Source organism: Oxyura jamaicensis, chromosome 2 (assembly GCF_011077185.1).
Source record: "Oxyura jamaicensis isolate SHBP4307 breed ruddy duck chromosome 2, BPBGC_Ojam_1.0, whole genome shotgun sequence".
Classification (NCBI taxonomy): Eukaryota; Metazoa; Chordata; class Aves; order Anseriformes; family Anatidae; genus Oxyura; species Oxyura jamaicensis.
This window is the reverse complement of record NC_048894.1, coordinates 114,190,162-114,215,295: the sequence shown is the minus strand read 5'-3', so window position 1 is coordinate 114,215,295 and position 25,134 is coordinate 114,190,162. Positions and strand designations below refer to the sequence as shown.

General features: G+C 37.1%; 1 protein-coding gene across 7 annotated transcripts in view; it reads right to left on the bottom strand.

Moving 5' to 3' along the window:
• The window catches only part of ASXL3 (ASXL transcriptional regulator 3), a 128,897-nt gene that overhangs the window by 12,002 nt on the left and 91,761 nt on the right, over window positions 1–25,134 (bottom strand). For all 7 annotated transcript variants that reach the window (XM_035316560.1, XM_035316559.1, XM_035316558.1 and 4 more), the window contains 2 exons: window positions 6,173–6,269; window positions 5,623–5,728 (listed from right to left, as the gene is read on the bottom strand). In XM_035316560.1, the coding sequence (XP_035172451.1) occupies window positions 5,623–5,728; window positions 6,173–6,269 (203 nt within the window). The remainder of the gene's footprint in view (window positions 1–5,622; window positions 5,729–6,172; window positions 6,270–25,134) is intronic.

Here is a 25,134-nt window from a genome sequence, read left to right as displayed (position 1 = left end):
GTGGCTGACTGATGTATATGGTTGTATATATGGCTTTATATATTTTGGAAAACATACTACCCTGCTTACCTTAACAGTACTAAGGAACTTAAATGTTTTAAATAAATAAGCTATTCCTCATTATATAACTATTTAACACTTCAATGAAGCAAACAAGCAAGTTATACAGATTCACAGCTCTCATACTTAAATTTCTGCTTTTACTTTTTAATATCTGCACAACACTGCAATACTAACAGTGCCAACATTGCAGAGTATATGGACAATTGTGTCTTAAGTCACTAAAGGTTCTAAAGGAAATTCATTTTTATCTCCCACACCTACATCTACGGTCAATACAGTCAGCACTATGGCTTACACTTAAATGAAAAAGCTGCATCTGAAACCAATAAAGCAAAAGAGTCATTTCAGTTTTGTAATTCAATAGTAATTTCATATTTATTGTGAAAATCAAAATCACTCTGCTTCAGCCTCATTTTACCAGTACAGAGTTAGTTATTAATATCTCAACTGACAGCTTTTGTGTTTTCACTCCATTCTGTCAGCAAACTAAATACTTCATTTGGGATAAAAACTACTTCTAAATAAACTTATCTATGTATATATTATTCATGTAGTTTCACTATAATCAAAAAGAAGTTTAACATTCTTAAGGAGATAAAAGGAGACATTTATAATCTATACGTTCTTTTTCAGGGATGAAGTGCAAAGAAATGATTCCAATGTATAACTGCTTTCTGAATACTTTCTTGCATTTGGTCCTGAAAATATTAGTTTAAATACATTTTTATTATTTCAAATAAATAAATAAAAATAAAAAAACAATGGCTGAAAAAAGTGGTTATTTTTAAAAATGTTTGCTCTCTGATATCCTCATTTCATGCTATGGACAGCAGAACAGGTCTTCAGCACCTTCAGTAAAATATTCCAAGCAGACTTTGTGCCTTAGCAATTCCAAGATAGTACAAAATACAAAAAAATGTGGTGGGAGGCCTTAAAAAAAAATCACTGTATTAACGATCTTCTAATCTAATCAACAGAAGAGTTTGATCTCTGTTCTCATTTGGATCAGAAAACAAAGTAACTGAAGAATTATACGGCAATAAGCGAGCATGAAAGATATTTAGAAATTATGGAAGCAGGATACCATGCCAATGTGCAGCCAGAGGGTACAGAGATCACAAAGGCCTGTGTATATGAAAGTACAGAATAAATATGTAAAAAGAGGAAATCCGTGATTGTGCATTTTAAAAATAGATGCATTAGATGCTTATTTACAGTGATAGGTATAAAAACAAAAACAAAACACACAGCCTTGAATCGGTACCCAAAAAAGTAATCTCATGGTAATTATTAATATTGCCTACCGGTAGTGACTTAATATGCACAAAGTCTCCCTATGCCATCAACGTGTTGAGGGACGATCCTCCAGAGAGCAATTCAGAACAGCTTATTTGCATCCCCACCTTGAATGCATTTCTGAAGACATGTGTCTCTCCTATACAGACTTTATAGAGTCTAAGTTTAGATGAGTAAATTACTAAGTTTAAGTGAGTGAAAGTTAGTTTACGTACATTTAGGTGAGTAAAGACCTTCCTCTAAAGTACTTGTGCAAACAAAGAAAACTTATCTCAGGAAAACAAGGGGGGAAAACGCACTACATTACTGAAAATTAAACCTGTGGTCTATTTTCTCTAGCTGTCTAACATCATGGGAGATACTGCCTGATAGTTATCTTTATGGAATGAAAAAAGCAAAGGAATGAAGGACAGGATAAAGGTCAATACAAATGTCACAAGAACACTACACAAATGCACACATTCAAGTAATGTATCAAAAAGGAAGAAATTTAAGAAAAAATAAGATAATTCTGGATTAAGGCCAGAAGAATATGTACTGAATCTTAATCAGTTTTATGCAGTACTTGAAATTACTATCTTAAGAAGATACTGCAGTGAAGAAGAAAATACTTTCAAGAGAAGAAGGCTCAAGATCAGCATGTTTAAGGCAATCCCAGATTGCAAGATGAACAGCTGATCTGACTTCCTCCTTAGAGAAACAGACATCCAAAGTTTGCAAACCAGCAAAAAATATGAGAACAGCAGTAAACAGCCATCAGTGAAAGTGCTCATAAGGACATGATTCAATTGATAAAGTAAGGGCAGTCAGTTATCAAATAAAAAAAAAAAAGCAACACAAACAGCTACTCAAAGATATATGGATGCTGATACTCTAGTGCTGTGGTAAAAAGGACTGGAGAAAATTAAAGAAAATTAATGAAGGATTAAATCAGCAATAAAATTCAGAGGAGGTCTACCCAAACTTAAACCTTTGATGTAGTGAGCTGGCAGGGCTATCCTGGCACATAACTCTCTCAAGGGTGGGAAAAGAAAATATTGAGACAATAGAACGTAGCCCTTATAATCCTAGAGGCAACAGTTGGAAAAATGTGAACTTCTGGCAACATGCATCAGCTGATCCTGGATAAATGACTGCAGAATGAAGTTTCTGTTTTTTAAAGTAAGCTAGAGAGGTAAAATGAACAACCATGAAAAAGCAGAAGGAGAACATAAACAGATGGAAGTAAACTACAACTGACAGTCCCCTGATAAACAGCCTGAGCAGAGAGATGAACAAACACAAAAGACATAATGCACACAGCCTATACGAAAGAAACACTCTAATGCCACTGAATGCCATGAACTACAGAGCATGTAAAAACATGTAACAAAGAATTTGTGTCTATTAATGATCATTCTCTAGGTACAAGGTGTAAGTTGAACTTAGTTATGGGATATTTAAAGATCAAATTAGCTGAAGTCAGAGTAAGATTCAAGATCGACTGGCAAGTGAGTAAGTTAGACTGCAAGAGATCCATTTTGCAGACAGTGTATCTGAGAAATAGCTCAGGAAGCTTTCAAAATCCGCTACTTCCACTGAATCAACATAACTGAAAATAGATGAAGCACAATCATATGCAAACCAAGTTTAAAAAACAATGTAAAAAAAAAAGGTAAGAGAACTTATACAAGGTGGAAACTATAGCAAAAGCTACCAGAGAGACAGTAAATAATTGGAAAAATACTACAGGCCAAGCAAGTGAGCAGCCCTGAGGAGAAGGACCTGGAGCTGTTGGTTGACAAGAAGCTCAGCGTGAGCTGGCAATGTGGTAAACACCCCAGAATGCCAACTGTATGTTGGGCTGCATCAAAAGCAATGCGTCCAGCAGTTCAAGGGATGTGATTCTCCCCCTCTGGCTGCTTTCTTGAGACCCCACTTGGAGAGCTGTGTTCAGTTCTGGGGCCCCCAGCGCAAGAAGGACATGAACCTGTTAGAGCAAGTCCAGAGGAGGGCCACATGGACTTCAGATGGCTGGAGTACCTCTCATATGAAGACAGGCTGAAAAAGCTGGCTTTGGAAAAAGAAGGCCCTGGGGAGACCTTACAGCAGCCTTCCCGTACCTTAAAAGGGGCCTACAGAAAAGCTTTGTCAGGGAGTGTGGTGATAGCACAAGGGGTAATGGCTTTAAACTAAAAGAGGGGAGATTTAGATTAGAGGTTAGGAGGAAATCCTTCACTCAGAGGGTGGTGAGGCACTTGCACAGGCTGCCCAGAGAAGCTGTGAATGCCCCATCCCTGGAGGTGCTCAAGGCCAGGCTGGATGGGGCTTTGGGCAACCTGGTGTGGTGGGAGGTGTCCCTGCCCGTGGCAGGGGGTTGGAACTGGATGGTCTTTGAGGTCCCTTCCGACCCAAAGCATTCTGTGATTCTGTGATTGTAAGCAGAAAAGCAGTAGAAGCTGCCTATATTTTAGCCAGAAAGAAGAATGCAAGTCAAACGACATAAGCTAGGGAAAGGGCAAGAGGGACCAGATTCAACACTAGTCAGAAATGGAAATGATGTGCAATACGACATTTTGCGTAACAACGTTGATGTCAGGAACTTATCATCCCAAATGACACATATCACTGCAGACTGAGTAATTATCTGCCAACCATTAGTGTCCAGCATTCAGCTAGCATGGCAGGACTGCTGGCTCTGTAAAATTATGAGTATCATTCTCTCTGCATATGACAGTCATTTGTGACTTCACAACAGGCTTCAGCTAGAGTGAGGTGCTCATGCTTAGCTCTTACTAAACTTCTGCTTGCTGTGGAAGGTCTTTTGCTAACACCTTACATAGCCTTTTCCTTTGTTAAAGAGGTGGTTACTGACTTTTATCTTGACATGCATGATGAAAAGCTCTTTTGTTCCTTACCTAAAAACCTAATAAATTTTTTTGGTACTAAAGGGATCAATGGCTGGACTAAATTGAGGTCTCAAAGCTTTTAAGTAAGAAATGAAGCACCTGACAATAAGAAAGACTGAGTTAGCAAGACCCTAGAATTTCCATTATATTTAAAGTTGTGCAGAAATAGTATTCACACTGGAAGAAAACAACTAGCAAGGATGAGAAAAATAAAATATTAAAATGTATCTGTCTCTTTCCTGCTTTGTTTTCACCACATTTCCCAACAGCCCAAGGCAGTGGATTGTGAGAAGTAGCATTGTTACTGCAGAAACACTTTAGTTAATGCCTTAATCTTTACATGCAGATTTTGCAGTGCCTCAGACATCATAAGTAAAAAACATATAGCAACAAAACCAAGAAATCTGATGTGATGATGGCATATTTTTGTCTACTATGTTATTCATAAATTTCATTCAAAAATACCTGAAAATGAAAGAATAATAACTTTAAAAATTAGTTTATACTTCATAATGATTAATATTACAGATTATTATTTTAATAATATTTTTAAAAATAGAGATGTAATTCAAAGTATCGATGGATTAACTTTTAAAAACAATTTTTAAAATGAAGATTTCAGATTTTTAATAAAATGTGAGTCTCTTTCAAATTCTGATTTTTAAAAGGAGAGAATTTAAGGACTAAATTCAACTTCTCCACAATGGCATCTCTGTATAAGCATCAATCAAATCACACTGACTCTTCCCTGTTGTGCACGTGGAATGATGCTATCTAATGCACTTTAGCCAGTTATGAGTGTTTATTTATTCCTTGCATCTCACTTCTGAAGTTAGACTAGTCATTGTCATCCATATGACTCTAGCCAATATTTCTTCTGTTGCGTATTATAATCCTATAAAGGGCCATATCAGTCATACACACACAAAAAAGAAGTATGTAATTAAAAAAAAAAGGACTTGCTTATAAAAAAATAAAATAAAATAAATATAAACAATCCACAGAAACATTTCTCCTGGTCTTCTGGCCTGTAGAAGCTGTATTTATATTTTGCAAGAGGGAAGAATTGCCTTAATGCTGTCTTTTAAAAGATAATTAGAAAAATACTTGCATGCGTGGGCCTTGTGTCTTAAGCCTTCCTTGGAATGAATTTTTATAGATGAGTTACGAACCTTTAAAAATGCAATTGCAATGCAAGTACAGACATGCTGCTATAATTCTACTCACAACTTCTTATATCAGGGAATGACTGCCTTTAATAACCACTTTATTAAGTTTTACACCATATGACTGTGCTATGTGAAGCAGAGAATTATATTTTCATTTGCTCCTAAAAGAAAATGAAAAAAATGCTTTTATTTGCTTCAATACTTACTTTTCACCATAAAACCTTTCAAAGAATTTTTCTTTCCAAGGTTCTGTTTTCTTTTCCTTTTCGATCTCTTGTCTGATGCGCAACTGCATTTCTGGAGTAAATTCTCCTAAAAAACAAATACTAACATATTGAACAAAAGTTGTCAAGGATTAGTTTAATGGATAATTATAAACTACAGATACACAGATGATGTACAGCAATTTCTGTTACAGTCATCCAACAATCCCCTATAAATACATTTGAAAAACAAAAGTGAGTGTGACATTTGCCATATAGCTTCACTATCTCAGAAGTATGTTGGTGGGATTTAGTCACATGCATTTATGCTTCCAAAGCCAGCAGTGATTAAAGCATTTTTTTCTTTTAACTGTCAGAATAAACTGTCACAGCAAGTTGTAAAAATGCACACTAAATTCAAAATGGAATTAGCAATTTTTCTTTTTCTGTACTATTGCTGTATTACACTTTCCATTTCTCAAATGTAGAAACAGAGGCCTTCTTCATAAAAATAATTAATCTTTGGTAAATCTGAGAACCAGTAAAGAGTTACCTTCTGCCAATCGTTGTTTCCACCCTTGTGCTGCATATGCGAAGAATTCATTATTTAGAGCGGAACTACTGAGGCGCAAAACTCCATCACTTCCCATCTAGAAAATAAGCCGATGGTAGCAGAAGATACTATCAGAAATAGTGTCAACTAAGATTACATAAAAATGGAGTTCCAATTAAGGGAAATTGAAAGGGATAGAAAGTGGAAATAACAAAGGAAATCACCTCCTCCTATTAAAACAAAATTTTCATTATAGTCGTTACTGTAAACACATGTAGGTTAATCCAGCATCGCTGTGCTCTCTTCAATAGTAATGTCATCACTATTACTGGTGACAACTCAGTTTACAACTGATGTGTTTTAATCACAGCTCTCTATCTTGAGCCTACTATGTCCAGAACTGTGGTGCACAAGGAAAAATCAAGATCATTATTGTACTTGTGCATCTGCCTGGAATATGGTACAAAACAAATTAATTAAATATAATGAGGAGAGTAACTTTGATATATTTCTCAATGGTAAACAGACTTAACAGTCATGCTAGCTAACGTGCTGTACTGGCAGAAGAGTGGATGATGAGTAACCTTAACAAAATAACTAGTGTAAATGCAACACTAAAAGCAAAAACAGCCATATGCATAATTTTATAGGCATCGAAAGTGTGAAAGAACATTATAATTATTTTACTTTCTACATCTGTCAACCATTCAGTGATACAACACCATTAAAAGTCTTAATTGCAATATTTTATATAATAGCTTTGAAAAGCAATCCAAGTATTAAGCTTTCTTCTGCCATAAAACTTGATGCTAATTTTCAGTTTGTAAGGATATATTTGACTGTTGGAGGAATTCTAATAACTAATTGAAGGAATTCTAATAACTGAAAAATAAATAAACAAATTAGTGGTGGTATCACCTCTAGCATAATAGAAACACAATAAAAACAAAGTAGTAAATAAAGAATGGAAACAGCAGAAGAGTTAATGTTGGTAGAACAAACACTCTCACTATAGGTCATTCTACATCTTCTGAGGTTAATAACATATAAATCCTTGGAAACACCATTTGGAACCTCGTAGTAAAAAATGCCATATTTCCAGCATATTAACATATGTTTTAGCTATATAATATCCCTTAGCTCTCAGTACTTGTTTCATACCAGAGGCAGAAAGCAGCAGATGCATCAGAACATTTAATGATATTTAACCATATCTCCCTCACAGAGGTCTACGTTTCACAGATAACATTGTCTTTGCTTTCAGAAAAGCCTTTGCTAATTTACTCATTGCCTAGATGACATCCACTCCCATAATAACCTCATAGGAATAAAACAGGAAGATGTGAAGTAGTAAAAAGAGAATCAGAGGCAAGGACTCTGAAAAACAGGCAATGCAAAAGGCGTTTGATTCCAGCCAGAAACCTCTATGTGCATGGTACCGGGGTCCTTCAAGTGGGATACACACCTACAGTATTGCTGCCTGTGATCTCCTGCTATATGGCATTATTTTGCCAACAAGTCAGAGGACTTGTATTCATTAGGGTGGATAAATAATGACTCTATGCTTCTCATGATGTGGGTTGTGGAACACCTTAATTATAGATTGCCTATGACTAGAGATGAAACTGGAGAAAAACTGGAAAGAAACAATGAAACATGCAGCAGAAGCAGCAAGAAAATAAAATTTGTGAAAGACCACAACAAACATGTACTTATTGTATAAAGCAAACTGGTTATTTTTTTTCCGCACAACTGGATTTTTGTGGGACATAGGTAAATTGCCAACTTAATATATTAAAGTGAGATTTTAGACACTGCTGTCTCTTGCATCTGCATTAAAAAAAATAGCAGTTGGTCAAAACCAGCATTTGCACAACTTCCTAAAAAGGTAAGATGAGAAGTTATAAAGAAAATAATCACAAGTAACTAAATAAACAATTTTGTTCCCCGAAGAAAGATTTTGAAACTACCTTCACTTTCAATGTAAAAGATGAAATAGTGACACCCACTCATGTCAATATAGGTTCTACTAGAAACTTCAATAAAATCAAATTTCCATCCCAAATTCTGACAGTGTTTTGCAGGGAAGAGTAATACAGAAATGAAATTGTTGTCATTTAACCTTGTTTAAATGTAGTGCTACCTCTTAAATGCACAGTCCTCCTGAAACTCCAGTGCTTAGGTGGTGGCAAACAGTGAAGTCACATTGTTGGCCAGATCAACAAATCTCATAGGAAAGTAATAATTTGCAGAGACTAATTTTCTGTTAAATCAGTAAGATGATCCAACCTATCCTAAAGTCGTACAATCATTAGACTTCATACAAAGATGGAATGGACTGCAAGAGGTGGCAAGAGAATATTGCTTTTCAGCAGCAATCCACTTGTAGATTGCATTAAATATATTATGAAACTGTAGCCAACTGTGATTGAGCTATTTCACTAGACGGCGTAAATCAAGAGCATTATGAAGACTGCCAAGTTAGATTACCATGTGAATACAAGAAGAGCATTATTAGCTTTGTTGTAACTGTGTTATCTTAAGGACGTGATAAAAGAAAAGTTTGTAGGAAGAAGTACTGCATCTTTTATTATATTGGCTACTGTAGTTGAAAAAGTGCTACATTTTTGGTAGCACAATTTCTTACAAGGTGTGAAAAAGGAAATGCAAACTCCAAGCTAAATGCTAGAAAGAGGTTAGACCACTAGACCACATAACAGAAATGTATGGGACAGAACTGCAGAACAGAAAGAAAATGTTAGCAGAGTCATAGGTAAAAGGCTATTAGTTTCAATGGACCAGGAAAAGAAACAAGGAGTAAGTACTTGTGGAAGGAAAAATGAAAAGAAACATGGGGAAAAAATGGCGGAATAAGAGGAAGATTGCAGTGGTTTGCCTAAGAAGAAATATTGGTATAGGTCAACTAGCAGCAATGGAAAACCAGATCATTTGTGAACTGCATCTGAAAACAGATGCAGGCTGCACTGACCAATTTAGATTGTTACAGCTCTAAAGTATTAGAAAAATATATTTCCAAGATCTAAAACATGATGTTAAGGATACTTACATTTTATAAAAAAAAAAAAAGAAAAACAATCTTAAGGCAAAGTGACTGCTCACTTCATGATTGTCATTGCCTTGATGAACTATCAACAGAGCAACTTTACTGAGATCTGTGTTCAGGTGGCCACAGAACTCATGGAAGATTTAAGTATCTGGAACAACTAAAATCTAGACAGAAAATCATACGATACAGAAGGTGGAAATACACTAATAATTAAAGAAGTTTCCAGTGGTCTATTTCAGCACAATATGGAAGAATTCAGACTAAAACACAATGGAAGGATGTTGAAAGCAGGCCTCATTATGTAGACTTGGTACACATAATTTAGGTTAAGAGGTAACAAATAAGATCAAAATGGAGAGACTGAGAATTCTACTTGAATGTAACAGGACTAAACTTTAAAATCCAACAGGATTTTCAACCCTCTTAAATCAGCACATAACTTAGCTAAATTAATGCACAGCAGTCAAAATTTCTTCTGCAAAAATGCAGGAAAATATAGAGTTGGCAGACCTCAGTGACTTTGCTGAGCATGCTCAGAAACATGAGATCAAAGAACACCTGCGATGAGAATAGAACAGGAAGAATGCATACACTCAGTTAAAGCTCAAAGAGAAAATAATGACAACAGAAAAGCTAAAGGAACTCAATGGCTAAAGAACTAAAGTGAATGAGACAGAATTTTTCAAAATGTAATAGGGGAACAAAAAAGTACTAAGCAGAAAACAGATCCACTACTAAATGAAGGAAAACAAAAGCAAAAACAACTACCAAGAAGTCCAATCTTTTAGCTATTTTTGATTCACTTAAAGATGTCTACACTGGAAAAAAAAAAAAAAAAAAAAGGGACAAGTTTGAATGGTCATAAAACTAGTAATTGTACATCTACTTATTTTGAAACAAATAAAAGCAACAGGGAACACTTGTCCACCAGGAACAATGATACTAACAAAGCTGTTCTACTCCTTTTCTCAATACACTAGTCAGGTGAAGTCAGGCTGACATTTTTTTTGCTGTTAAACTTGGAAAGACCAAGTGGTCTTCTTCCTGCAATATTAGCTCCTCTACTGAAATCTTATCTCACTCGGAGAATACACATGCGCCTAATCCAAAAAATTTAAGTGAAACCTGAAATTTTTGAAGCCAAAGGGTGTATTTACTTCTCTGTCCTCTGACAATGGAGACAGCACAATTAACCACTAGTTCTAAATTAGAATTTGCAGAAACATGCCAATAAAGCAGTTCTTAAATACACTATTAAGTTTTACGGCATTTAAAAAATGCTGTCCAGCAGAGACAGTGTGTTAATGAGCTGGAACAACAAACATTTCTTGAGAAGTTTATGTTGTATTCTATTGAGCTTTAAATTCTGATTGAGCACAGTGATAGAATTATGTCTCAGAATGAATACTTCTATACAGAACTCACAGTGGCTTTTAGAAGTTCCTCATTTTTATTTAAAGCTAACAAAAAGCACCCAACTCAAAAACATATTTGCTAAAAAAACAACATCTGTTTGCATTACAAAGCATTAAAAAGTCAAACGCTGTTCTCAGTGAACCGGGTAATTTTTCTCCTGACAGCTCCTTCCGTTATATTCTTCCAAGTTCCACTGAAAAATGACTTGTGACGATAAGGCCAGGGCCAAATAAGGCCTATTTTTGCAGTTCTACCTGAAGAAGCATACTGTTGTTTTAGTGGGGATACAGCAAGTGCTGAATGGGAGTATACTAATGGGTTACCTTATCTTGGCTAGAACATTAGATCACAAGGAATTAGCAAATCTATTATCTCTGTCTTCCTTTCAAATGATTCAAAACTCTCCCTATCTATTTATAAAACTACTAACGATCCACTACATACAGTTGCTATGAAGTATCACATATTTCTTACATGAGAGCTTATGAGCGAATACCACATCATTTGATCATACCTCACAAACAAAAGCAAACAAACAAACAAATCCGTGAGACAAGTAAAGATTCATCTAAACTAAGTGTTCTGTCTGCATCACTCGTGTAATTATACACTTTTTACAAACTGCTACTAAACCTCTTTTGTGCTTTTATATTTTGTCCTGAGGGATGAACTGTCCTATAATTCACAGAATTTCCCAAAGGTGTTTAAAAGGAATCAAGTGCAAAAGATGGAAATTATGAGAAAATACATTTTGACACCTTTGCATTACAGATTCCAAAATATTAAAAATGAAAAACTTAGCATTTTTATTACACATAGGAAAAAATGTATTTTATTTCTGCATATGGAGGGACACCACTGCTATTTTGTAGCATGGAACACATACACTTCTCCAGTACCGGGCACCAGCATCAAATTGACCTGTGAGAGATGCATATAGTGCAAGTACCAGACTCTGAAGATGTGACAACCTTAGTGATTGACTTTCTTAACATGTTATGATCTCCCTTGTTTCATCTATAGAATAGAGACATAGACTCAGATAAAACTAGCCCTATAGCAGAAAATCACATATAAGGCACTCACAGCAGCTCATTTTCTCACAGGAAACTCTCAGGTAAGGGCAGGAGGCAGGAATCGAGTTTGCACTCCCATTACGCTGCAGTCTAACAGAAAGCTAAACCAGCCACATTCTGGATGTAATGTTACAGAGACAATCACTTTGGAAAGCTGGCTAGATGACATGCCAGGTTTGGTTCATTTTACTTTTGACAATCAAAAGGCAAAAGTCCACATATAGCAGGGAAGACTGGTATCCACATTTTCCACTAAAGTCTCTAATGGTAAGGGGAACTTGTTCCAAGAAAAAGGACTGATTGAGTCCAAGCACACAGAAATAAATACCTATTTAGATGCTCTTAATCATCAGCCTGAAAGAGCTCCTCTGTCTTCACTACAAGTAAAAGAAGCCTAAAGAATATCAGACTCCTAATTAGGGCCTCTACACTTGCAACCTAAACTAGCCAGCATGAAACACTGCTCCTCCTCCTCCCTCCACCTACATTCAAAGATGACATCAGTAGAAATATTTGTGGTGTACCAGATACTCTGTTGCCCCACACAATCCTCAAAAGAATTAAAAATTGCTACCGAATCTGCTGAAAAGCGATAGAAAGCTTTAGAACAGATTGCAACAACACAACTCAATATGCACAAACTTCTACCAAATGGATATCTTCTGAATACAAACTACTGTAAACTGGGTGAGTAATTTGTAACACACATTTTGATGACTGATTTTTGTGCTTTTCTTACACATTCATTATATTGGGTAGGCCAAATGTGTACAAATTCATATTTGTTGATCCCACACATTTCCACAGCCTCCTATTGGTCATCATGAAGTTTCATTCATGAATTGTCCAGCATGGGTCTTTGTCAGCACAAAAACAGATTTCACAGTCATTACCACCAAGCTAGGTGGTTCATGTTGTAACTGGAGTGAACTGCCTTCTTTTTTAACATCTCTACTCTCGAAACAACAGACTATCTACTAAGATTACTTTAGCCACCCAAGTCAAGTACAGGTGCACACAACAACCTGTTCCTAGCTATCAGCTGACCTGAGGCCAGAGACTGTTTCAAGGCTTGCAAAGCAGTATGTGGAATGGAAGACAGAAAGTGCACAAATAATCCTGACCCAATTCACAAGCAAGGAGCCAGGTGATACTACCAAATACCAGCATACCCTCCCTGCCAAAACTGCACCATTGAGATCAGTGGCTTTATGCCACTACTGAAAGTGCTTTTGAGATTCTCTGAAGAGGTGAATAGAAAGGGAGAGCCATTAATCACAATGAAAACAATATCAAAACTCATACTTTATAGATGATCATTCAGTGAAAAAGATCTCGCTAGCTCACTAGTACTGCTATTTATATCTACAGTAACAGTACCAAAGGCATGGAAGCCTAGACACTACAGCTTTATACAAATGCAACTTAAAAAGAGACAGATGGAGGGGTTCCTGGCTGGAATTCAGTTTGAGACTAAAACAACTAACATAAATGTCTAGACGTGGTCTACATTTCATATCTCCCATTAATGTCAGTGGATGTCTAGCCAGTGCAGTCAGTGGAGCCTAGAGGACTATTCTGCTGACCAGTAAGCTGGAAACTGCTTTATAAAGAGACAAATAACTCTCCAGGCTTTGTTTTTCATGCACTGACTACATCTGCATTGTCTATAAAGGGAGTTTATACACTTAGCACACCTGCACATCCAAATTTAGATGTCTTAATTTGGAGGTTATACCACTCTCCTCTTGTCTAGCAGCTCAGAAATTAGCAGAAAAGCTACAAAGAGCACTGCAACAAATGAAAACTGTAACAACAAAGGCACTGACCAAATTAATTTCTGTTAAGGCTTATAAAACAACATAAAAGACAAGGTCATGCATTTCTTAAAGGCCACCTGCCTTGTCATTAACTACTGAAAACTTAAAAAAATAATAATAATTAAAAAATGCACACCATGACACACAGAGCAGAACTAGATATGTGCCCCACAGATACATTTGGACAAAGTGTTCCCCATCTAACCAGTCACAAACACGCTCCTGAGCATTGACATGACAGAGTATAAACTCACATGGCTGCTGCACTAGGCAACAAAGATTACTTTCCTATTCCTTGTGAAACAGCATATTTGAAATGGGCGCAAGCAAAATTTAAGTAGTCAGTTTCGAGCACCATTAACTAGTTTACATGTGTAAATGTTTGTTTGGCAAGTCTAAAATTCAGATACAAAAGAACAATGCACCCAAGCACATAAACAGAATAAAAAGCTCTCTCTGTACTAATCCCTCCAAACCTTAATAAATCTTCATACACAGAGAAGGGTAATGTCAAAATCAGAACCTATTCTGGCAAAAGACAGGAATCAGCCCCAAGAACAGAGAAAGAAAAGCAAGTGCTCCCAGCATCCAAGAGATTCATCACTTCCAAAATGGATTCTGAGGGGGAAATGAAGTGGAATGAGGACAACAGAGATCCTCAATAAGGTCTTGTGATGTGTGATGCCTGCAAAATCTACCCATTTCACTGATTATTAAATTTGGATGTCTATCTACCTTTGATCTGAGAATGCAGTGAGAAATAAGTGATTGGATCAGAAGTGACAAGGAGGCTGTGAGACTCATTATGGAGCCTAGGGATCTGCTGATGTTTTTACCAGCACTGACAGACGTATACTGACCATGAAGTTGTGGTTGAATAGCTCTTACAGTCAGATTGGCTTTGGCATCTTTACCCATGACAGCATACCCAAGAATGTTTAGATATAGGGCAATAGTTAAGCAAAGATGGAAAATAGCCCTCACAGAAGAAAGGAACATGCAGTGAAGATTAGCTAATTCCTCCAAATCTTACTGCTATATTTATATATGTTGCCCAATAATATGGGCAAATTGTAAAGAAACAGTCAAGTCCGCCGGTGAGGTACACAACTAAATCAATGTGAACTGCTGGGAGAAAAACAAACAAAAACAACAAAAACATGATGACTATTAGGTAGTGCATTTCTGCCCAAACCAAGTTTATTTATAAAAGGAGGGGTTAAAGAAGGAGCCAATGTGATGACAGTGGTACACTTAGCCCAGTCTCTAATGGTTGAACAGTAATACAAGTACTACAAATGGTACGTAGGAGGACTTGGAAGATGTATTTGACAACCAACATTTTGATTTAATGGGCAAAATGGAGATATGGTAATTCATATGACTCATAGTAATATAAAAGACTAAAGCTTGTTTGTGAAGAAAAAAAATACTTATGACAGCAGAATAAAAAAAAAAAAGTGTTTCAATTAAGCATACTTTCATAAAAGCAGAATTAGTTGGGAGAATCCTCCAAGAACCCTATGCAAATTAAAAAAAAAAAAAAGAGTTAAAGAAACCTCACGGTTCTATAAATAAACAACAGTGCAAAGTATCCTACAAAGGATAAATTGATTAATTGGGATTGTACAATGAGACCACTTTGTGATAGCGAAGACCCTATTGTTGATCTCACATCATGAAGGGAATGGAAATGAGATCAACTTACTAAGCAAGAATACCCCATAGAACATGGTATAAAGGGCCAAAATGAGATGTGGTTGGCAATGGACATATCAATCTCTGAAAGAAATAATTTTTTGAGTACATTAGGATCAAGAAGATGATGGAAAAAAAAGTCCACTGTGCAATAAAGTAGAAAAACAAGAGGGATGCATAGACAAAGCTAATGCTCATAATGCCTTTTCTGCCTCTATCTTGACCTGAAATAACTGAAGTATTTAGCAGAATAAATTACATCATCAAGAGAGTAAGATCTTAGCCTTGAATAAGCAAGGAGCTGAATACTTACATGGATTCAAATCAGCTGGGCTTGATGGACTAGCCTACCAAATGCCCAGTTGTGAATCTATTTCAGAACTGGTAGAAGACAGATTTCTGAACACATTGAACAGTGAAGAGGGTCTGGGACAAATGCAAAAATATACAAGTTTATACAGTTTTAGTGTACAGCACAAATGTATCACCTGTGTGCCAATAGGGGGAGGTAAGCACAGCCAGACTTGCAGACCATGGCTGCTTCAGGACACCACTATGGCAGGCATCACAGTCTTTTTTGAGATGCCCTACACACAGGCATCTTAGTATTTTTTGAGATGCCCTAGGGTGTCCAAAGACATTCATATGGGTTGATCCTTGGTGGACACAAACCAGAAGCTACAGGATACCTACACCCTTTTGAAGAAGCAGTTGGGTACTAGACTACATACCACTTGTCTCAATTGGTACAAGAAGCCTATGGATAAGTATCTAGCTTGCTCCCTCTGTTTTCAAGCTCTGGAGAATTTGTGCAATGATTAAAGCACAAGATATCACACTATAAACAACTGCCTGGAAGTTAACACGAGTTGAGCAACAGCCAACACAGATTTGTCAAGAACAGATCGTGTCAAATCAATCTATTTTCTTTCTGGTAGCATGAAAAGCCTTGTGATAGAAGAGAAACAGCATAAGTTTTATATCTTGATTTTAACGATTGTGTGTCACATGACATTTTCTTAACCAATCTAGGGTTTATAAATTGCAATTAAGTGGCTACAGAACTACTCAAAACTTTTCCTAGTGAACTATTGTTTATTATTGTTTTGTTACTGTTTATTTGTTTATATTATTGTTTATTATTATTATTGCATATTATTATTGTTAGAAGTTCTATGATTTCATAAGATAATGACTTAGCTTTGCTACAAAGCCATGCAAGATACCTTCTATTCTTTAGTCTGAGTGTGACATATCTGCAGAACAGACTTCTCATCAAGTCTAAAAGCCAGAAATTATAAATGGATATAAATTACAGGTCTACAGAATGGCTGCAGAGAGTGGTATTATAAGGCCATACACTCTGTACATGCCAATCTTTTCTAGAAAAGCTTGTTACCAGTGCAAATTGGAGAAAGCACACACAAGGGAAGCAGAACTTACATGTGCTTGTCAGTCTCTAGACTATTTAATTTCTGGCTGACACATTCTTCGGAAACTTTAACAAGATCTGCTTGCATTCATCTTAGTCTGAATTCTACATAATACAAAACAATGATCCTCTTGCTCAGTATTCTCGTTAATAATCCAGGAACCAATTATGTCAAGTTCTCCACAGCTAAAGCTTTCCCTGTCAAATAATAGTTGGCAACTATAAAACTTAACTCTAACACATCTAAAAAATACTTTTAAATGAACCTACATGTATTTCTAGTATGAAAATTGTTAAGGAAGTTTCTCCAATTCCTACAGAATACTGCTGACTGTTCAAGTATGCTGTTACCTATCTAAAAGTCATTTTTCCACTTAAACAACTACCATTCAATGAGATTGTGATAAATGGAACCAAACTAAAAGGATGCTGTAATAGTTGGCGAGTCTGTAACAGAGAATGAGTGTGAAAGTGCTTGAGTAAGAGAAGGAAAAGCAGTTGTAGTTGTCACAAAAAATCTGTAAGTTCTGTTAAACAGTGGATGCATTTCTGATGACAGGATTTCTGCTACACAACTCAACGTTAAGCAAAGATACTACATTTTTCAGCAGTTACTAGAAGGGGAGGGGTACCATATGGTAACAGCATCAGATAAAATCAGAGGTTTGACTGACCTTTTATAATTGCAAGGAACAGACAATGTAGAGAAAGCTTACAAAAGACCCCATAATGGCCAATCACTAGAAAAGCTGTCAAAGGGAGGATTTCTATTTCTGGTTAGCTTAGATGGCATAACTGAAAAATGGGATTTTTATTTCACATAAACATTTCAGCCCATTTGATGTAAGTGTGGCTACTATTCGTATATATGCATCAACCGTCTCCTATTTATATCTGATATAGTCTGCCAACAATCAATGCTAACTTTAAGTACACAAAAGACTTCCATGAGTTAGTTGCCTACTGGATAAAATACAGCACTTGGTTATTATTAAATTTGCTTCTCTTCACATTTAATTTAGTTCTGGTAGATTTAAAAGCCCAAATCCAAGAATTTTACTTTTTTTTTTTTTTTTAAATGCTTCATGTAAATTTTGGTGTATTACCCTTTCTGTAGCTTTTGAACTCATCATATTTAATATTCAAGATAATGACCTAATATTATTTATTTAAGGAAAGGGCATTTTCTTTCTTTCATGCAGCCTCCTTATTGTTGCTTAATAGTTGACCAAACAGATGTTTCTGCTGAGTTGTCCATAATTGTGACCATATCTTCTTTACAAATCTGATTTAGAAACTACCAGTGGAAAAACTCACATAATTATTTCTAGTACAAAACAATGTATGTTTTCCTACACTTAAGCCCCACTAACACGATTAAGCTTCAATGTCCAGCTTTGAATGCTTCACTATAGAATGCCTCAGTATTGGATTACTGACATTTTTGGGTAAACCCTATATTTTAAGAGAAATGGCTGAAAATATACAGAGCTCAAGAGTCCACAGGAAGAATATGTAGATATGATAGATACCCCATTGTTCCCTGAGGTATGGTAGGAAAGCAGAGTCCGGAGATCTGGAAAAAGGAACTATATGGGGATAATGTCAGTGGCATTACCAGGTCCTAAAAACAAAACAAAAACAAAACTAAAGTGTCTGAGGTGCCCCAATATGAGATTTGAAGACAGAAACAACCATCTTCAATGTACTCACCTTGCTGTGTTATTAAGTAAAACAGTACACTTTGCATAGGGATAAAAGTCAGAGGCCAGTCACAAAATGTGATATACTAACAAAGGAAAACAAGAACACTAAGAAATTAAAGGGCTAGGCTAGCTCACTAATTAACAGCTAATGTGCTCTCTTTACTCCTGGTTTTCTATATCCAGACATTCACACACGCAGAGAAACTAGATTTCATATCCTGATTAAAAAAAAAAAAAAAAAAAAAAAAAATGCAACAAAGAACCCAGAAGATTATAAAGAATGAATCACGGAATCACAGACCCCTAACCAAGATGATTCTCTCAAGAAGAAATCATGACACATCAACCTAAATAAAATTTTCTGACAGGACTAAGGAAAAAATGAGCAGTAGATATCATCTATAGAATCATACATGGGTTGTGTGGGACCTCTAGAGGTCACCTAGTTTTCAGTCATTCCAATTCAAGCAGCTTGCTTAGGGCATTGTCCACATGCAGCTGGAGTGTCTCCAAGAAGAGAGCTTCCACCACCCCTCTGGACACCCACTCGCTGTGCTTAGCCACATTATTATATTATTCCTGATAATCAAATCAGATTTTCCCATGTTCCACCTTGTGTCCAGTGCCTCTAATGCTATCACTATGTGACTCCAAGAAGGGTTCTGTCTTCTCTACACTCTACCATTAGCTAGCTGTGGAATGACATAACATCCTCCTGCAGCTTCCTCTTCTGTGTGAATGAATCCAGCTCACCTGTGCTCCAGTCCTTCAGCCATCTTGGTAGCACTTCACTGGGCTTGTTTCAACATGCCAATGCCTTTCTAGACAGAAAGGCTATCAATAATCACGTCTCTTGATCTGTTGGCTGGGCTCCTGCTCATACAACTCAGGGTTCTTTCTGCCAGGCTTCTTTGCTGCCAGGATACACTGTTGGCTTACAGACAGCTTGCTTGCCAACCAAGACACCCAGGTTCTTTTGCCCTTTTTTGAAGATGGGTGCAGTGTGTCCATTCTCCAGTCACTGGGGACCTTCCTCCATGATGTTTCAAGGATTTAGACAGTGGCCTTGCAAAGACATTAGGAAGCTCTCTCAGCACTCTTGGATTGCAGGCCATTGCTTCTTATGTATTTCTATAAGCCAAGTTCTCTCAGGTAATCTTGGCACGGTCCTTATATACAGCTAGCAGTTCTCCTTGAATGCCTTCACTAAGCTCAGAGGCCTGGGAGACCTTGTTGGTGAAAATGGAGGCAAAGAAGGCATTATTACAGCCTTATATGTATTCACAGTCACTACATCATACACTCTATTCAGCAATGGTGCCAAATTTTCCTTGTCCAGACTATTACTACTACTGTCGCAATAGCTGTTCAAGTTGATTTTGATGTTCCTTTCACATTCCAGCTCCACCTGAGCTTTGACTTTCTTTACACCACTCTTATGTGCTAGGGCAGTTTCAAAATTCCTTCTTCAGCCTGTTCTCATGTCCACCTCTACCTGTGTTTTTGTGTTGGATCACGGTCATGAGTTCCATTTTTAGCCAAGATGGTTTCCTGATCCATTTATTTGTTTTAATTAGTATTGGCATGAAAACTTCTAATTCTTAGAGAATGCTCACCTGCCAGCTTTCATGAGTTTGTCTGCCCTTCAGAAATGCCTCCCATGGGATCCCACTCACCAGCTTCCTTAACAAGCTGAAGTTTGCTCACCTGAAGGGTCTATACTGCTACTGTCCTTATTCACTCACCTCAGGATCTTGAACTCCACAGTCACTATCACTGAGGCTAGCAAGGCCATTTATTATTAAACCCCCAACCTATTAAACCCCCAGCCAGTTATTCCATGCCATTGAACAGAAGATCTATCTGTGCATAAATCCCAGAAGCCCACTCCATTAACCACTATCAAGAAATATCCTGATACCCTCCAGAAAACTTGTTTGCATTCCATTGTGTTGCCCTTCCAGCAACATGAGAGATGTTACTGTCCCCCATAAGTAAGGCCACACCTATAGTACTGTGTCCAGTTCTGGGTTCCTCGGTGCAAGAGAGAAGTGGACTTTCTGTGATTCTGAGATAAAAAAAACAGGTCTGTGACACAGACTTCCTCTAGCTACTTAAAGAAGAGTTTATTGACTTTCTCACCCTATCAAAGAATGGTTGAGGTTGGAAGGGACCACTGGAGGCCACACGGTCCAATCCCCCTGCTCAAGGAGGGGCACCTAGAGCTGCTTGCCCAGGACCATGTCCAGATGGCTTCTGAAGACCTCCAAGGTGGGAGAATCCACAACCATTCTGGGCAACCTTTCCAGTGCTCTGTCACCCTCACAGTCAAAGAGTTTTACCTCATGTTCATAAGAACCTCCCGTGATTCCATCTGTGTCCGTTGTTGCTTGTCCTGTTACATCCTCCCATCAGGTATTCATATACATTGATGAGATCCCCCTGAGCCTTTTCTTCTCCAGGCTGAACAGTCCTAGCTCTCAGCATTTCCTTGGAGGAGAGAGGCTACAGACCCTTCATCACCTCAGTGGTCCTTCACTTGACCTCTCCAGCAGCTCCACATCTCTCTTATACTTGGGAGCCCAGAACTGGATACCATATACGAGGTGTAGCTTCACCAGTGTTGAGCTGGATCAGATGGTATAACAAACTCCTGTCAAAATGTCCACTATGCCACTGGCCTCTCCTCTGATCCTGACCCACAAACTCTCAACCAGACTTTAATCCACCCCATAGAAGAGCTGCACACACATACATCGTTTCTCTACATAGAGTGCAAATCAATCCCCTTGTCTTTCCCGCCTGTCTTTCCTGAAGAGAAGCAGATTTTCATCAATGGTAAAAAGGAGACTGAAACGTGCAGAAAAAAGGCACAGTAATATTGGAGATGAGCAGGAAAAAAAATAAAGTAAGGGGGGTGGGGGGTGGAAAATGAATAGTAAAAGAGTTGGTAATTACCAAGTTTAATACAAAATGTTGATTTCAGGTCTGGAGGACACAGATGGTAGGAATGTGAAAGAAGTAATGCAGTTGGAAGCTACAGAACATTTGAAAAAACACCCAGGACTTGCCAAAAAAACAGACACAAAAGGATGGCAACTGTTTCTTTGCCTGAAGATAAGGAACACTTAGAGGCTCATCTCAATCACAAGAATGCATACACACATTTACTCACAGCACTATGACTTTGAAGAAAAATCTATCCTTCAATCTCCATGTATTTAAGGCCAACTACAATGGAAGAAATTCTGAGATTAAAGTAGGGACATGGGAGTATAAGAAAATTGCTTCTGAGAAGATGCAACCTTTCATGACCCTTTTGCTGTTGTGGCCACAAAATACTAAAGCTGAGAAGTAGAAGAATAATAAGATAGATACATCCAACACAAAGGGTTACAGTAGACAGCAATATGTGAATCTGACTTAAGAGCTGTTCCCAGAGCAACAACCTCATCCACTCCAACTTCATGTTTTAGGTAGATGACATAGAGAAATACTTGCCTGCACTATACCTCTCAACTCATAGCAGTACTGATGTAATGCAACTTGAGTGCTAAATGTTCACTCTGTGTAATTTCTCTTCCACAGGTCTCACATTTTAGCAGCAGAGTGACCCAGAATATGGCTAAATTTTATTTAGTCCTGATGATGAAGTTATCAATCCTTGTAAGTTAAAACTCTGTCATTCCCATCTGACCACCAACATAGCACAGACAGTTTGTCCTTGAATGCAAAATGAAAAGACAGATTCTGAGGACAGATGGTGAAAGTAATTCTAAATATTACTTCAGTCCTTTAAAAACAACCAGACTAAACTTAGAAGTAAAATATTAAAAGATGAAAAAGAAAATATCTACTACCATAGGGATAATTGCTTCAGACAACAAGAAGAGAGGAGACGAAAAGGAAGAAGAGTCTTTTAAAGAAAGAAACAAAGACCTTTTCCATCTTCACTAAAGCAGGAAATATGCCGAGTAAGACTGAAGAATTGCAAACATATGTTTTCAAAATGAAATGTGACTTGTTAATTTAGACCTTGTCTAAATCAAGAAGACAAGTGGGATAGCTATATTCATTCCAATACACTGTAGTGTCAAGAACGACAATAGAATCCAATCTGGTTGGGCTCAGATGCAAGAAATTAAATGAAGAATTTAAGGAGAATAATGAACCCAGCAAAATGAAAAAGATAAAGCATGTTTTAAAATGAAGCAAAAAGCAAGTAAAATATAAGGAAAATCAGACTATGCAGCCAAGAGTGCCTTCTAACTGCATTCAAATTATGAAAATTTTCACTAAAATTTATTTTTTGATTACATCCATCATATGATTACAAATGGCAAGCATGTCAGAACATGTACCAAACAGCAAGTGTTTATAAAGGCACTAGGAGAGGTATGTAAGCCTGGAAAAAAATAAATTTAAAAAAAAAAAAATCATGCACTGGCTGTGATCAAGGCAAGCATATACAAAACTTATTTCAGAAAGCAGATTTGGAGAAAATAAAAAAATATTAAATTACCCAACAATAGTGTTGGAGAAGGCACAGAAAAAGCAATATAAAAGCCAGGGTCTATTCTTCTAGCTTCTGATAAAAATAGAAGATACATGTATTTGGTCCAGAGAACAGGAGGCGAGAGGATGCTATATGTAAACATCTAAAATTAGTATATTACTTTGATGTGTCATAAATGAAAATTCTGCATCCTATCCCATTTCTGTAGCCATTAGAAAATTTTGCCTGCCTATGGAAAAAAAAAAAAAAAAAAAGGCTCCATGTTCCTCTGACAGGAGAGAACAAGCTAAAGGAAATCTGAGTTGACATAATTCACAAAGAATAGTAATATTCTGAAATAATTGGGAAAAAGCCCTCAACCTCTTTTTGTCTTCTTTAAACAAGGCAAATATAGTGACTAGAGATGTTGAGAGTTACGAAGGGAGAAAGGAAGGGAGGGAGGGAGGAAGAGACAGAGGAAAAAAAGAGAGGGAGGGAGAGGGAGAAAGAAAGGGTAAAAAAGAAAAAAAAAAAAAAAAGAGGGAGAGATTACAGCAGAAGCACAGATGGTCACTTCTGCTTGCTCATCTTTTCACTGCAACTCCATCCACCGCCCTGTTATAAGTCCTCTGCTATCTTCAGACTCAGAATTGCGAGGCATGCTCTGTTCTCCATGTAACACCAGTGCATCCCTACAGTGGCAACACTGGAGGCACTGCAGACCAGCTCATATTGCTTTATTAGCACTTTGCAGGGAAGGAACAGTTGAAACACTATACCTCGCAGCACTGCAATGCATCCTTAATAGACATATAATTTGAAGGATGCCAGTCCCTTGTGTCCATATATGTTACCACTTATGTCCACAGTTTAGTTATACCCTCTTAACACTCCTAACACAGCACATAGTACAATGTCTTTTAAAAAATCATTTCTATATATGTACTTCCCCACTGGATGGGAGTTGTTTTATCAACTGTTTTCTCTTTTAAAAGTACTAATAATTCTATTGAATGTAATCAGAACTGGTATGGCACACAAATGTCCTTTTTTTTTTTTTTTTTTTTTTTTTTTTTTTTTTTTTACTTTTAAGCACTAAAAGCTGTGCACTGTACTTTATAAAATTTGGAGAGGAGAGGGGAACAAAACCTTCACCAGTTCGAATCTGGAGAACAAACATTAGCCCAGGGCCCCTCACAAACCAGTAGGAGTTGTGGAAAGAGATACTGCAGAGACAGCCATGGCTCTTGGATTTAGGCTTCCAGCTGGCACAGCACCATTGCTGTGCCCTAGTAAATGGTCTAAGTTGAGCTTTGCATCAGACAAATGCAATTGCAATAGTTCTGCTAACTCCACTGCAATAGTTGCTTGTTAAAGTGTGACATACTCTAAGCGTGAAAAGAGCTTGTAGCTAAGACTTCGGTAGAAAACACTAGTTCATACTTCTGAAATACAGTGACCAAGCCTACTAAAACAAAACTAAACATGACGCTTAATCAAAAATGTAAAACTCTCTATTTACATATGTGGAAACATTGATACCGAGGAGGACCTTGGAGGATTACTGCAAACAAGTGAGCAAGCATTCCATTGCTGCTTCCATCAGAGCAGCCAGGTCACAATGCAATTGCAGTGAGCCCTACTGGACTGCACTAGGGAGGCTAAGGGAGTATTTCTGTAGCTAAAGCCAAGAGGGATGTTGAATTAAAATACTTCAGCCTTCAATTCACATAAAGTGAAACTAATGTTTGTTGTTAATTCATGACTGTGAAATGTGCTGATGTATCCATACAGCTGTGTTTAGTAAAAAAAAAAAAAAAAAAAAAAAAAAAGGTATTAACTCCAGCATAAGGACAGAGAGGCCAGCTGGGGGAAGTAGGCTCTCTGAACAGAGGTGCTCTCTAGCAGAGCTCAGGAATCTGAGCCCCAGGACCTTATTGAAAAAGCAGTTTATATACTTTGGAATTTCTTCATCCATCCATCCATCCATCCATCCATCCATCCATCCATCCATCCAATAAGATACCTACATTAAAACTACCCTCAAAGCTGTAAAAATAAAGCACATTACAACAATGCTACACTATCCACATTAACCAATAAAGCCAAAGAAAAAAATGTCAGTTAAAGGGAGAAATTTGGTAGAAAATGACCTTCCATTACTAAGCACACAGGGATGCCAATTTAACAGCTTTTAAATACACTTACATGCAGAAACATGTTACATTTCACCTTCTTCCTCAAATGTTCTC